Consider the following 16367-nt stretch of genomic DNA (forward strand, 5'->3'; position numbering starts at 1 on the left):
TTTTTTTGGTTTGTTTATTTTTTGCTTTTTAATTGTTGTAAAATACACGTAACATAAAATTTGCCATCTTAACCATTTTAAATGTATAATTCAGCAGTATTAAGTATATTCACATTGTTGTGCAAGCAATCTCCAGAAGTTTTTCGTCTTGCAAAACTGAAATTCTCTACCTGTAAACACTAATTCCCCTCCCCCTCCTCTCAGCCGCTGGCTCCAACATTTCACTTTCTGTCTCTGTGAATTTGTCTACTCTAGAGACCTCACAGAATTGGAATCATACCATAATTTTCTTTTTTACAACTTGGCGTTATGTCCCCAAGGTTCATCCATGCTATGGCAGATGTCAGGATTTCCTTCCTTTTTAAGGCTGCATAATTGTCTGTTGTGTGTACGTATCGTATTTTGTTTATTCATCTGTGGATGGACACTCAGGTTGCTTCTCAGCTGTTGTGAATAATGCTGTTGTGAACATACGTGTACAGACACCTCTCCGGAGCTTGAGGTTTTAAATGCAAAAACTGTAACATGGAGAACTATAGAGGAGGCCTGAATTTTAAAGCTGCCCAACCTTACCAGGGCCCTGGTTGAGAGAAATCCTGGAACATTTGCTGGGCCCAGTCATGAATATAGTGAATTGTGAAAGCTTAATAACCTGAATGATGGTCTGGAACCCGTGTCGCATGAAGACAACCGCCCAGCAACCGTGTGGTCACGTGGGCTCTCCCTGAGTTTGCCGAGCTCCCATCCCCGGCTGACTTGGGACGTATTTTTGTCATTCATCTAGCCTATTTGAGAGAGTATGGTAAATTGTTTCTCCCATATGTCAACTCTTCCAAAGCCATGGCAAGATACTGCCACGATAGTAGAAATATGTTCAGCGAATCTCTACAGCTTTTGTTAGAAAAAGCGAGTACTCAAAAACTCATTCCTTTTGCACATACACACAAAAAGTTAGATTCTTTATCAAAGTCTTATTTCTGTCTAAAGAATTCCTTCTTTGTTCTATATAGCCTCCAGGGTTTGGAAAGTGTTTAGGATTTAGAAATAAATAGCTGAAATGTGTCCTCACTACATTTCAAGTTGTCTCGATGTGGATAACACATAGTGGATGGAAGTAGGGCGAGACTAGTCAAAGTAATGTCCTCATGTTTCTATAAAAATTAAACCAGCAAACAGCCTGGCTAACCTATTTTCTACATCGAAACACTGCCTGCCCGCATTTCTAAATGAAATGAAAATAACAGAGCATCTGTGTGTATGTGTGTTTCTATAAATATACAGATTTAACAGCATAGCTTATGGGCTGAGTCTTGAAGCTTCTGGTGGAGTCCGTGGGACGTCCCCTATCCGTACACAGCACGGCGTTTCTGACAGTCACTGGCCATCCTGTGTACCCAATTTATGTCATTTTGTTTTCCATTCTCAGCCTTTTAGTGTTACTAATTGAAGCCAAAAATTCCTGCCAAAGGTAAATAAATCAAAACCCTCTGTGTTCCTCAGTGACAGTGAGTCACAACACAGGACTCCGTGGGAGAGGATGGCTGTGGGGGGTGGTGAGGAACATATTTTCATTTATGCAAGAAATGGAATTTCATTATTGTATTTTATAAATATTTTCTCCTGTGGCTCGTAACCTGATTGCCGGCTTGTTGCTGAGGTCTTGCAAGGTAGGGAGAGGCGGAGCTGGGGAGGCCTGTTTCTTCTCAGGTGTGCCTGTGGCCCCAAATGGAAACCAATCAAGGTGCGATTTATGTTCATTAAGTGCTTGTCAAAACTGAAAAATTTTCTAATCAACAGCAATCTAGCTGCGGCCCCCTCAATGGCTGGGAGGGCCGCCTCTGCTGCACCGGCTATTTGCCTGTTACAACTCTAGGCTAAAAATCCGCTGATGATTACATTAGGCTAAGCTGCGAAGTAAATGAACCATGTCTTATTTAGGTGCCACTAGCTTCAGAGTAGTCCTGCCCCGCAGGGCACTTGATAGCGTTTTATGGCTTTAAAATTAGTGTAGCTTCCCATTTGCTGCAGGGTGCTGCATGTTATGCCTTTGAACTCAATAAGCAAAGGGAAGGGGGCCTTTTGTTTTTCCCCCTTATTTTTTTCCCTTGCATTTTAGCAATTTTGTTTTGCATCTTTTCCAGACGGCATTTTGCAATAAAAATGTCTGACTACCATATACATGCCTCCCCCACCAAAAACAAAAAAAAAAAAAAGAGGAGGAGGAGAAGAAAAAGGAGAAAATGTCATGCATTTGCAGAGGGCCGTTTTTTTCCTATGCTGCAAAGTGAAAAATAGCTTTGCAGGTCAGCCTTAATGGCTCATCATGTCAGAATTGCTACCTCAAGTGGGAACAACACCTTTAGCTCATGAAATAGCCACATAAAGTCAGAGGAAAAATATTTCAGTGTTTTTATTGGACAAGAGTAGTAAGAGCTAACATTTATGGAGGGCTCTGGTGCTCTCTTAAGCACTTCATGTATTATCTCAGTTAATCCTCACAACAATAGCATGAGGCAGGAACTATTATTCTTCTTACTTTTAAAGATATGGAAATAGAGACCCAAAAGGATGAAATAATTTGCCCCAAGCATGCAGCTGGTAAGGGAGTGGAGATTGAACCCCAGGCTCTCTGACTTTGAGGCTCACTCTCGGACCAGGAGAAAGCTGAGTTTTGTCTTCCAAAGACTTCTTTAGGAAATCAGAAAGTCACGGTTATCAGTGAATTGGCTGCTATTCATTTGAACCACATCTGATACAAGGTGGCAGACATTAGATTTAGCAAAATAGAATAATCCCTGTAAAAGCAGTGCATGGAGGAAAAAATATACGAAACTTCTAAATAGGCGTAGGTGAAAAGTTTAAAAATTAGAAGTACTTAAAATTTGAGATAGGCAAAAACCAAAGTGGGAGTTTTTTTGTGCTTCCTTAGGTCAAACAGCAGAAGGCAAGGGGTAGCTGTCTTTAGTGCCCTCAGAGAACAGATGTGTGTGCTCTGCTGTCTTAAAAATCTTCTGTTTCTTTTAGTGATACTTATTCTAGCAAATTCTTCCCAAGAAACCCGAAGTTTTAAAGAGACACAGAAAGACAATAACACTTTGATGAACATTTCTATATAACTCAAAAATTTCCAGGGTCTAGTCGTTTCAAGCCATATTTAAATATTAAATTACTAGGATAGCAACAGAATGGTGCTGGCTCCTTGAAGTTCCTTGTGGTGAAATTTCACTCATGCCTGCCTCTGGAAGAGGCCTACAGCAACTGAAGACAGGCCGCTGTTTTCATATGCAAGGCATTCATTGTGTATGGGCTAGGTTTGAGCACGCATAGGTTACAACTGGGTAATATTCAGTTTAACCTAAAATGAGAAAAACCTTTCTTGCAGGGTAAAGCTCAATATATAACAGTAAGTCAGTCAAGACATACAATCAAGAAGCAAAGGATATATCCATAATTTGATTTGGAATTTTCTGCTATTTTGATTTATATTTTAATAACCTATCCTCCTGGGCTGATGTTGGACCATAGCCCACAGATGTTGGATGCGAGCCGCCACGGCACGTGGGCTGGAGATTTCGGTTTTTGTTGTGGTGTTGCAGCTCTCCGTTGCGTGTGAAGCCACCACTGGGCCCAGACAAGGCTTCCCCAGCCTTCTCTTTTACCACATGTTCCATAATTACCCAGACCCAGTAAAGCACTTACTAAGAATAAAGTCTCCTAACCATTGCCTGTTCCTCTGTCACCATTATTAGACCTTCTCCCTCCGATGGCCAGTGGTCACTTTCACAAGCACTAGTCAACTAAATGGTCTTTCCCAAGGCAGTTCGGAACTTGAAACGCTGGGATTCTGTTGGCTGTCTTGGGAAACAAAATTATTTCTCATAGGACTTTGCGCTTTGAAGCTGCCTCCTACCTTGCTATTGTGACTGTGATCCTTTGGAGAGAAGGAGAAATTGTCTTCTTTGAGTTCTGTGATCTGAAAGGATGTGGCCAGATTTTTCATAGTTTTACAGTATTTTCAGGAGTGTGACTTTCTTTGTGCCTGTGACTATGTATGAGGCTATTGTTTATTATTCATAAATGTTGGGCTTGAACATGTGCTTGATCTTTCTGAATGGATGGTACTATATGTGTCTTTATAGATTAGTTTCCTTTGAAAATAATATTAAATGGAGTTTGGGAACAGCAATGCATCTTAACAATGGCTTCTCTTACATACTTTCTTTTTTTTTTTGAGCCCAAAAGTGAGGCTTTTTAAAAATAGAACTTAAACTACTGCTTCCTTTTTGAGCTGAGACATTCGTGAAGTACAGTGAAAATGGGGAATAATGCGTCATTCTTCTTCACCAGAAGACAAACAAATGTGAAAAACATTCACAAAGTCGTTGGTTGCAAGGTCCAACGCTTGCGTTCTTCCCCCAGTTATGTGTGTGCAAATCACACACATTAAGGTAGACTAGTGGTTCTCAAATCTTGTGGGCTCAGGACCCCTTTACCTTCTTAAAAGCTGCTGTGGAACCCCAAAGAGCTTTTGCTTATGTGGCTTTTATCTATTGATATTTACCATGTTAGAAATTCAAATGGAGAAAATCTTTAAATATTCCTATAATCCATTTAAAGTAACAGTAATAAACCACCTATTACATGTTAATGTAAATAATATTTTTATGAAAAGTATTGTTTCCAAAACAAAATCATGAGAAGAGACAGCATTGTTTTATGTGTTTTCAGATCTTTCTGATACCTGGCTTAATAAGAGAGTCGGATTTTCGTATCTGCTTCAGTCTGTTGCAATATGTTGTTTTGGTGAAAGTATATGAAGAAAATCTTATCTCATACAGATGTGCAGTTGGAAGAGGGGAGGAGTATTTTAAGAGACATTTCTGATAATTGTGGATATGTCCCTTGCATACTTCACCAAAATTCAACATGTGATAGTAACTTAGAGCTTAGTAATACAACGTGGAATCATATATTTTTTCTTTCTCTGCTACATTAAAATCCATCAAACCAAGTTGTACTTTGAATAATATTTTATTCTTATTTTACCCATTCTTACCCATGCATGTGACATCATGCATTTGTCATTTGAAAAATACTGTGTTTTGGCCAGGTGTGATTTCTCACACCTGTGATCCTAGCACTTTGGAAGGCCGAGGTGGGGAGGTCACTTGAGACCAGGAGTTCAAGACCAGCCTGGGCATAATGAGATCCCCATCTCTACAAAAACTAAAAAAGTTAGCTAGGCATGGTGGCACATGCCTGTAGTCCCAGCTACTCGGGAGGCTGAGGCAGGAGGATCACTTGAGCCCAGAATTTGAGGTTCCAGTGAGCTGTGATCAGGCCACTTCATTCTAGCCTGGGTGACAGAACGAGAACCTATCTCTAAAAAAATAACTAAATAAACAAAATACTGTGTTTTGAAATGAAGTATGGAGATTTCCAAATGGCGACACTTTTCGTCATATAATATCCAAAAATTCCATTCATTAACATCACCACCAATCTTATCGGAAAAGCTGCTAAGTCTTTGGAAGGTGTCAAGCTCATGGTAAGTGATACAAATTTTTTAAATTCTCATCTTCTCCAGAAAGCTCAGATTTCATCATTGGCCACAAACACTGTCAGCTGTTTCCCTTGAAGTGCTTGCTTTGTTCATTTTCGAGACAATATCTGCCAGATACCCAAGACTGAGTTACCATAGTTCGTCTATGTCTGGGATAGTCTCTCTTTCAAATAAAAATATTGTCCCACCAAAAAAGTGGCATACTTTCCATGTTATAACTCAGAAAATTAAAGAGATGTGTACTCAGTTATTGAAATGTTTAAAAATAGCTTGTTTTGGTTTATTAAAAATTTGTAAATGAAACTGGCTTTATTTGTTTTTACTTAGAGAGCATGACAATAAATAATTTAATGACCACCAGTGCAGTTCAGGGCTACCACCTCGATGAATGCTAAGGTGTCAGCATTTTTACCCATGATCACTTTTGCACCAACAAAACAAATCTCAACACAGTGATAAAAAGGCAGATGTTTTAGAATTGTTTTGAAAATTTTATGGAATCAGAAACTCCCCGATAGGGTGCCAAGGACCACACTTTGAAGATTGTTAAGCTATTTTGTGCAAAGAGGAAAAACTCAATTAGATTGGCCATGTCAAAAAACCCTAACAAATTTCAATGTGTCTGAAGAGTTATCTTAGTCAAAATATTAAATATTAAAATAAATATTAGCGTATATGTGCAGTCAGAAACCAGAACTTACTGGGAAAACCTAACTGGAACAAAGACTTCCATCACTTAATTATGGAAATTAAGAGTCCTAATACTTTTTAAAAGTATATGTAGAAATGGAGTATGTTGATTACATTGTCTATACTTGAAGAGAGTGGGGCTAAAGCACTGGCAGATTTCCAAAGCCTTGTGCTTTTTTTCGGTCTAATTTTGAGATGCCACTCATATCATTTATGCATTTCAGCTTAGCTTTAAGATCTTGTTAACGGCTTTTGGTACCCCTACGAACACATCAGCAAACTATCTTTCACCAGACAGCCAAAGGTAACCTCTGGACTCAGGCGGTGAGAATCAATATCCTAAGAGTATTTTTAGGGACTATTGATGGATTGCTGTATTTTGAGCTTAACTTCAAGTGCCAAATGCCCCAGAGCTGACTAAGATGAACTCACCATTTACTGAGAACTGTATAGGCCATCAGGCAGGTAGAGGGCTCCGGGATTGCCAAGACAAGATGTACGCACCTTTCCCTTTGTGGTTTTGGGAAGAATTCCTGTGTGTTTTTTAGTAGCCTGATACGGATTTGGATGAGGACTTTGGACCACTCCTTGCTGGAGCAAAGTGTTACCCATTTGACAGCCTCACAGTCCTGGGAACACATAGCTGTGAAATTCTAGGACAACATTGTATAGCAGCAAATCAATTAATTCTGCGTACCAGGAGTGATCTGGTACACCGAGGCACTAATGACTCCGCGTCCTTCTCGGAAGGCAGCCCCACGGAAGGCGGGAGCCATGGTAAGCTGTGCTGCTGTCAGCAAGCCGAAAGCTGTGGGTCTCTGACACGGCTCTCAATTGCTAGCAGGTTTCTCTCATTGCACCTCATTTGCATCTGGGACATCAATTAGCATGTTTGTTGAGGCTAATTGAATGAAACTCAATCATAGCTCTTAATTGCTTGACTATGTGAAAAGAAATCACATTAATGCAGCTAATTAAGTGTACGGCAATAGATGCAACATAATTAGGAGCGAAATGTAAAAAACAAGGGATGGCAAAGGTGCCTGCGCGGGGTTGCAGGGGGACGGCGAGGCACAGTTACCGAGCGATTGGCGCGTTCGAGAACGGGTCCCTCTGCTCCGGTGCCTGCTTGGAAAAAATAATCCGCATGATGAGCATGGACAACTTGAGAAGAAAAATGCAAATAGGTTTGCAATTACTACTTTTTCAAGCTGTTGAGGGGCAGGAGATGGCACCTCTGGGGGGCTTGGCTCCTGAGTGGGCCCCAGGGACTTGTTAAGTGCTGTTTAAAAGTACTTGGCTTTGAATTACCCTCATGCCTTGTTAAAGGGTTTTTTCCTCTTTTATCTTCCATCAGCATTTTCCGCAAGAAACATGGAGAAGGGTAGTACCCGTAACATTTGCATATCAAAATCGAGCTTGCTGTCTTAATTTTACCCAGGTCCCTATCTCAGACCCATCAAGGGGCTGCACATCCCACTTCTGAGGAGACGACATTGTTTAGTGGTTGTAACTTTAATTCCTCAATAACCAAGCTGAGGAGAGATGAAAAGGATGAGTTCTTTCAAAACCAGAAAGCTCAGTGTAGCTTCTCCCGGGAGGAACTGGAAGCCACAGACCCGTGTGTCTTGTGTAGAAAGCCCTGGGTCGGGGGGCTTGTAGTGAGTAGGAAATGTGTTTTGCAGAGTTTTAAAAAATTTTCAGTGGCTTGAAATCTAAGAATTGCCAGATTTATATTCTGATTTTTTAGAGCTAGTTCTTCTGAAGTTTCAGTGCCTAACTCAGGCAAGAAAACAGATCCCCGGCCCATGCCGCGCTGAAGATAAATGTGTTCCCTTGCCACATTCCAATCCAGAGAGCAGACACTTGGCACATTTCTATAATAATTTTAAATAAAATATCCTGGTTATTGTATGTTAAAACGTGCCTATTAAAAGAGCCCATGCTGAGGCTTAGTCACTATCTGATTAGCCTCATTTTAGAGCCCATAAGCAATAAATGCTCAATTACACTCCTGTTATTGTATTTTAATTTGTTAAGAATTGGCATTAAAGAAGAAAGTTATAGCAAGTTGATATTTTTAAAGGAGTAACTATGCAAGAAGGAATTCGTTATTTACAAGCATTAACTTTGGTTTTGAAACTTGGGTTTGCTTATTTTCAGTGGGTATTAATGGAAGGAAATTCAAGATGTTTAAGAACAACCCCTTTTAAGAAACGGCCCGCGCTAACCAGAGATCACTTTCTTCTTCGATGTGCTTTCGTTTGCTATCCGCAACACGCGGCGCAGTCGCGAGAGTCCATCTCTTCCAGCCTACCTCTTCCTTCACTCTAATTTAGTGTAATTAATTGATTTAATAATAACTTTCCGTGGTCTTTTGCCCACATCCTTTCGAAACCACAGCTTGCTTCATAGCGGATTGTATTTCGGGGAGTTCACCATCTTGACTTCCATGTGGAATCTTCCGTCAGGGGCGTGCGAAGTCCCATTTGCTGTTCCCGGCCTGGATACAGCCTTCCCCTTCCCCAAAGCCACCATGACAGCCCAGCCAGTGACAGCCCCAGCCAGCGAAAGCCCTGCGTACATCAGTGGATGCATCCTCCCTGAGCCTCCCTGGGAGATGATGCAGACAGTCGCCAGCCCAGGGTGGCTGCGGGCCTCTGCCACTGGCCTCCAGGCTAATGTCAGATGCACACGTGCTGGGGTCTCCTTTCCCCACAGTTGTCCTCTGCCAAGGAGTGGCCAGCCCCACCGCTGCTCCGAATCTGCCCCACTGGGGCAGCTGCTGGGCCTTTCTCTGTTTGCCCTCAGCTGGTTGTTCTCCCTCCTGGTCTGACCTCAGATTTTGAGCTTCCGTGCTGCACCAAGAGCTGGCGTTTGAGGTCTGTCCTTGGGAAGTCGCAGGGACCCTGAAGCATCGTTTGCTCCCAGGGCTAGTGTTGGCAACCCTTCGCGGGTTGTGTATCTCTTTGTCAGAACATCTCCCCAGCATGGCTGTGCTCTCCCTTCCCTGTTGAGAATTCCTACACCCTTTGTCCTGGAGTCTGGGTTGACTCCCGTGTGGCCCCCTCTAAATTGCTTGGGTTGGGAGAAGGTCTGCACTGTTGACACCCCACCCCCACCCCGGCACACCCTCTCCCTCCTGCAGGTGGGTGGGGGAGAGCAGCCCTCTCGCCCTCTGTCCTGAGGAGCCAGGTTTTCCCTGAATTGGAATCTTGTACTTCTGGTTCCTTCTGTCAGCAGACTTCCTGCTTGTTGATACACCAGTGACCCCTTCCCAACCCCTTCACCTGCCGAGTGTGGACACTGTCCTGCAGTTTAAAGATGAATGGCCTGTTTCCCAGCAGTCGCTGGGGTCCTACATTGTGTCCGTCTCTGTGTCCCTCTCTGTGTCCCCTGCAGCTCCTCAGCGCACTTTGGCCTGCTTTCCTCGTCCCAGAGACAGGGGCCTCCAGCTCTTGCGCATTGCTTCTAGAACTTCATCTCGTTATCTCTCTGCACCGTTAGCTGTGCTGGTTGGCAGTTACAAGCAAGCAGCTACTTTTCCAACCTGCCCAACCTGCGTCCCTTGCAGAGGACATGCATGTTTGTTCGGCAGTTCTCAAATTACACTGACCTGGACCTACAAATTTATTTGCTTTAGAATCTTAAGGAACTTCACCACGATACTGCCAAGGCAACAATGTGTTTATTCCCACTTCCTGCTTAGCGTTAAAACCTTGAAATGCGGTTCATCCAAAAATGGTATTGTATACGGGTGTCCCTCAGTACCCATGGTGGCTTAGCTCCAGGACCACTGAGAATACCAAAATTCTCAGCTGCTTAAGTTCCTTGTATAAAATGACACGTTATTTGCATATAACCTATGCACATCCTTTCATATACTGTAAATTATCTCTGGATTACTTATAATACCTACTGCAATGCAAATGCTATAGAAAACAGTTGTTACACTGTATTTTTTATTTGTATTGTTATAATTTTTTATTAGTTTTTCTTTTTTTGTTTTCAATCTGTTAGTTGGATCCGCAGGCGTGGAACGCACAGCTGTGGAGGGCCAACTGTATACACTTTCTTAATGTGCAATACCAATTTAATGTGTGTGCAGAGTCCTTAGAACACTGTGCTGACAGACAAGGAGGGTTGTTACCCAAAAAATAAAATAGTGCGTTAAAGGGTCAGTAACTCTCAGTTGGTCCGCAGGCCCCTCGCGCTGGCTCTTGGTACCTTTTGCCTTCTCCCTTCCCTGCCCATCAGCTGAGTCTTAGGTGTCGTTTTACTCCACAGGGAGTTGTTAAGTGACCTGTGTAAAGAACTTCACTGTCAACCTAGGCTTCCCTATAGTTCCCTGATAACTGCTGGTCGTTCGCCTCCAAGAGGAGAGAGAACCACATTCTTTTTAGGAGTGCAGTGAACCTACTTGGGGAAACGTGATATTTGAGCGCCCAGTAACGCACTTTTTTTTTAACATTGTGCTTTTGTACATCCATCTCAGAGCTCCATGCTTTTTCAGTGCCACACCACGAGCCTCCCAGACATCGTCCTCGTCCTTAATAAAACACTTAACCTTTGTCTACAGTTTTCACCAGAATTCCCACCAGACAGCTTCAGTCTTATCTAGATGTTTCATGGTATTCCCATCTGAGACAGAAAGGTTTTTACAAAATAGTTTCCTACTCTATGTATGGAATTTTACCTAGAATTCATAGGAGAAGCCCATGTTCCTCACGTGCCATGTAATAAGCAAGAATTCAAAAAATAGGATTTTATTTGTATACTTATTTTCTAATCCCCCGTGAAGGAGACATCTACTGCGTCTCCTGTTTCTAGTGCCTGGGTTAGTTCAGGACGCAGAAGCAAACTCTGATTTAAATATGATGATGCCACCAGTACTATACACATAAAAATCTTATTGTTTTTAACGTGCTCTCCACAGTGGAAGGGTCATAGGATTACAGCTCATGATGTCTGATAGAACCTTTTGTCCTAGATTGTTAACGGTCTTCCTGTTAATCTCTCTTGGATGTTTAACGTTTTAAACAGGATTACATGCAGAATGTTCATGGTAAAGAGATTGATCTGCTGAGAACCACTGTGAAAGTCCCAGGGAAGAGGCCCCCCCGAGCCACGTCGGCCTGCGCGCCCATCTCCAGCCCTAAAACCAATGGCCTGTCCAAGGACATGAGCAGTTTACACATCTCACCCAATTCAGGTAAGCTCACAGCAGACACGCTAAGAAATCAAGTTCAGCAGCAGCAGAGGGTACTGGCTTGCGGACGGTGTTGAACTCTTAAGGTCAAGTGGCGATGTTCACTATTACATTATAGATTCAAGTTTATAAACCTCATCCCTTCTGTGGCTGATTATTTCCTCTACACTTCTGGGTTCCGTGGATGCCAACAAGCAAATGGTGGTGCTTGGAGTCACAGCTGCACAAACCAAGCATCTAGGCTGTCCCAGGGCTGGGTAGTTGAAAGTAGAGTTTTACACGTGAATGGACATTTAAGGGCTTTATAAAAAACATGAATTAACTGTTAAAGTATCAAGGAGTAACTGGTTTCTCATAACTGTGTATGTGAAATTGGGAAAACTACTTGGAGCAAGACTCAAAGGAAACCATTTGACCTATATGAAATTTAAATCCTGGGCTGGGTATGGTGGCTAAGCCTATAATCGCAGCACTTTGGCAGGCTGAGGAGGGGGAAATCACTTGAGCCCAGGAGTTCGAGACCAGCCTGGGCAATATAGCAAGACCCCATCTCTACAAAAAAATTTAAAAATTATCCAGGCGTGGTGGCCTGCACCTGTAGTCCCACCTACTCAGGAAGGTGAAACTGGAGAATCATTTGAGCCCAGAAGTTCAAGGCTGCAGTGAGCTATGATCACACCACTGAACTCCAGCCTGGGTGAGACCCCATCTCTAAAAAAAATAAAAATAAAAATGTAAATCCTCTCAGTCTTATATTTGAACTATCATTTACCATTTTTTAATGCAACTTTAGTTTTTATTCTCTTCTGAAGGAGAATTTTTTTCATTCAGGAGTAAAAAAAAGAACATTTTCTCAAAATCTGATGTGTTTAGAAATTCTTGGCCTCTGTGTCTAGGGCAGGTCATTCAGAGTGTCACTGACCGCTTGCTTAAGAGTCTTTGCAAATAAACGATGGCACTGTGGCCTCCACCTTTCCGCAACGACTTCATCAGAGAAAAGGTGTTAAAGACCCATTTATCCTCCCACTACAATCAGACTCCTTCACACGTGGAATCCCTTCAAGAATTTTTGTTGTTTTCTCCAGTAAAAAAGTCACTTTCTTCTCTCCCACCTACATCCAGTCTTCTCACATTTCTCCAGTAGTTTCTCACATGTGTCTCTGCTTCTCAAAGGTGCTACATTTTCCCTCTTCTGAAATGTTAGGTGCTTTTAAAGAGGGATGACGCCGACTGCACAGTTCTGTGACGTAAATGATTTTGGTTGGCGGAAGTGGGGTGATGGGAAGCAGTGAGGGTTTGGGGTCCACCGTGCTGGGCTCCGCCGCGTGGTGTTAGGTCACGACCTGGTTCTTTGCCACCGTGTTGGGCCGATCTTGCCCGTCTGTTGCAGGGGGTGGTGTCAGGTAAGGTAACGTGAAGGTGCTGGGGAAACAGAAAGGACGACACAGATGCAAGCTGCGGCTACCGATCGAAATAAAAATTGCCCTTCTGCTGAAGGCGGCGTCAGTTCCTTCCCAGAAGGTCCGCGGGTGCTTTTGCATGGTCTCCTGTGACCTGCTGAGCTTCCTTCCAAGACTTCCATGCCATTGCCCTCGTCAGGGTGGCGTGCTGACTCTGGGGTGGGGACGGAGGAAAGAAGCGCCCAAGAAAGAAAAAAAAATCTGTCGTGAATAAAAAGCTAAAGTCTTCATTACTTTATTATATTACATTATTTATTCATTTATTCGAAAAATATCTGTTGAGCACTGATTTTGTGCCAGGAAGTGTGCTGTGGACATGGAAGCCCTGACCTCTGAATTCCTGTGCAGGGCAGTCACCAGCTGATGTCCCCCCCGCTTCTAGCCCTCACAGCGCATCTACCCATTTATTTAGTGAGTTTCTTTTTAAATTGACAAATAAAAGTAGTACGTAGTTATCATCACAACATGATGTTTTAAAATGTGTATACTTTGCAGAATGGCTACATTGAGCCTTTTACGGAGCTTCTGAGCTTCTCATATGTGCCAGCCACTGCCCTGAGCCCTGGGGTCACAGGTGAGCAGGATGTAATTCCTACCTGCAAGAACTTTACCCTCTGGAGGGGAGAAAGACAATGGGACAGCTGCAGTGCGCGTAGCAGGCGGCAGCGGGGAGGCTCGGGGGAGTGGGAAGACCCGGCGATGATGTGGTCGACGGTGGGTGATGTGGTCGAAGGTGGGTGATGTGGTCGACGGTGGGACCCTGCTCTAGGCCGGGAGGTGGGGCCAGGCCACAGGGAACAGGGATGTCTGTGCTAAGTTTGAGAAGAGGACGAGGGAAGAGCTGCGTATGTGAAGTGTTGAATGTGCAAGATTAGGATTTTGAACTTCCTAATCTTGAGACTTACATTCTTTGGTGCTGAAAGCCACTTGTTGTCCTAAGGAAAATATAACGTGTGATTATAAACAGAAAATACAAAGGCCACTCTAAACCGCGGGGACCTCTCCATCGAGGGGGTGGGTTTTGTGTGCAGTGCTCGGTTTTGTTCTCTTTAAGACCCTTACTGTTGGGCAAAGGAGAGGGTTGGGACAGGGTTGAAATCCCTTTCCCGTGGTCAGACCCTCAGTGCAGGACAGCACGTCTTTCCAACCCTCAGCCAAGTTAATACCGTGTCGAGAGCCTGTTTGTTTGTCCCTTTTCTCTGGATCCTGAGCAGCGGTGTGACGTTGGCAGGACCACAGAGCAACTGTGGGAGAAGAAAATGCCCCTGGTCACGGCGATGCCCAGGGACTCAGGGACGCGGCACCCTGACTGAGCATGCGGTGAGGTCACGGCAGGCATCCAGGAAGAGCGCAGGGACCCCCTGCTGACCACGCCCTGTTGATTTCTCAGCTTAACCCTCAGGTTACGTGGCTGCGCCATGCGGGAGACGCTTGTAAGAGGCGGAACTTCGTTAAAATGTTGTAGAATTTAATCTGCATCGAACTCCCCTAAACATGAACATTAATCTGTAAAATGACATTCTTTCTTGCTTAAAGAATTAAAGCTTTGGGGGATTTGAAGTTGTATCCTCTAAATTACTCTTTGGAAATTGAGTTTCCTGTATTTAAAATCATTATTCATAAAATGCTCTGTCATGTGAAGGATTCAAACACAGCAGACTTAACTGAAATAAGTTGATGCTACATTGAAGTGATGGACTCTTAGCTAAAAATAGGAGTCAGTTATTTTAGAGCTATTTGCCAAAAAATTTAATACGCAACTTAACCTTCTTATTCTTCACTCTCAACTGATTTGAATTCTCCTATTTTGTTTAGAGTTCTAGGTCAACTGGAGGCGTTTGTTTCTTTTTATGTTTCCTTTTTGTAATTCATTTTCGTATCTTTTTGTGACTGAATTAGATCAGTGTTTTATGCCTTCCCTTCTAGTGACTTTTTCATTCGCATAGACCTGGTATGTGTGTACATGAATCTTTGTACAAAACACTTAACTATGGCCTTAGAATCAATATCCATAAGTGGAGTGACTCAGTCAATAGATATAATCATTTGTAAGGTTCTTGATACATATTTCCAAATTAACTTCTAGACAGGTTTTATATAAAATATTCTTCCATCCATAAAACAAGCGTCCACTTCACCACACGTGCTTGCTAGTGCTGTTATTAAATAGTATTTTTAGAAGCTACGCTAATCCGTGGAGCAGTAAGAATACATTGTGCTTTGTTTGTTTGGAAATTTCTTCAATGAGTAGTGAAGGTGAACATCCCATGTGTATTGGCCACATGTATTTCTCATGTTGTGATTGCTCAGAAGTGTCCTTGGCCCATTTTTATGCTCGGTTCCTATCTTTTTCTTATTGATATATAAGAACTCTTTGTATATTTAGGTTGTTAATACTTCGTAATATATTTTGCAGATAATTCCCCAGTTTACTATTTGCCTTTTAAATGTTGTGGTCTTATTTACATTTCTAAGGTTTTCCCTCCTTTTTATTTATGATCAAATCATGTCTTTTACTTCTATGGTTTCTACTCTAAGCTATTTAAAAAGTTTTTAATAATTCTGAAATTAGATCACAGTTCATATGTGTATATTTCTAATTTTTACAGTATTTTTATTCTTTTTTAAATATATTTAACCGCTACTCCACCTTTAATTTGTTTGGGCCTATTGTGTGTGACAGGAAATCTAATTAAATTTTTTATTCAAATAAATAACCAATTGTCCTTTTGCTCCTTCTTAAATTTTTTCTTTTCCTGTTAATTCTGTATGTCTCCTTTGTTGTACAACTAAATCACTTAATCAGACTGGCTGTTTCTGGGCTCTCGGATCTATTCCATTGACCCACTGTCACTATCTTGCCTTACCTTGTGTTGGATATGGCTCAGTTTATATCTGGTAGTATAACACAGTTTAATACTTCTTATCTTCCAGCTTTTCTTGGCTATTGCTACCCACTTATTTTTTTCAAATGAACTTCAGAATAACTTGAAACATTCTCCTTCCCATTGTGACCTTAATTGGCCTTGGTCTCAAGCTGTCGGTTAATTGTGTTGGAACTGACACCTTCACTATGTTGAGCTCGTCATGGGACACTATTCTTAGTGTATTCAAATTTATTTTATGCCTCCAGGAAAGTTTAGAGTTTTTCTTCATGTAGATCCTGGATGTATCTTGTTAATCTACTCTGTTAGCTAGTAATTTTGGTGCATTGTGAGGCTAATGTTTTTTAGAGGCGTGGGGTGTATTATCTCATCTAATTGGCAAGAAATAAGAAAGCTCATAATTTTTATATTTTGTGTATCCAGCTATCTTACTGAACTCTATTTGTTGTAATAGCCATTTGGATCTTTCTCTTGATTTTCTAGTATACGGTCATAATGCATTCCATATTTCAAATATTGTAATGCCTAACTGTATGTCGATGTGGGCTTTTCACTTCTAC

General features: G+C 42.2%; 1 protein-coding gene across 3 annotated transcripts in view; it reads left to right on the top strand.

Moving 5' to 3' along the window:
- Window positions 1–16367, top strand: part of AGAP1 (ArfGAP with GTPase domain, ankyrin repeat and PH domain 1) — a 544117-nt gene that overhangs the window by 348248 nt on the left and 179502 nt on the right. For all 3 annotated transcript variants that reach the window (XM_012648855.1, XM_012648858.1, XM_012648856.1), the window contains one exon: window positions 11297–11465. In XM_012648855.1, coding sequence (XP_012504309.1) covers window positions 11297–11465 — 169 coding nt within the window. The remainder of the gene's footprint in view (window positions 1–11296; window positions 11466–16367) is intronic.

The sequence above is a fragment of the Propithecus coquereli genome, unplaced genomic scaffold (assembly GCF_000956105.1).
Source record: "Propithecus coquereli isolate 6110/MARCELLA unplaced genomic scaffold, Pcoq_1.0 Scaffold295, whole genome shotgun sequence".
Lineage (NCBI taxonomy): Eukaryota > Metazoa > Chordata > Mammalia > Primates > Indriidae > Propithecus > Propithecus coquereli.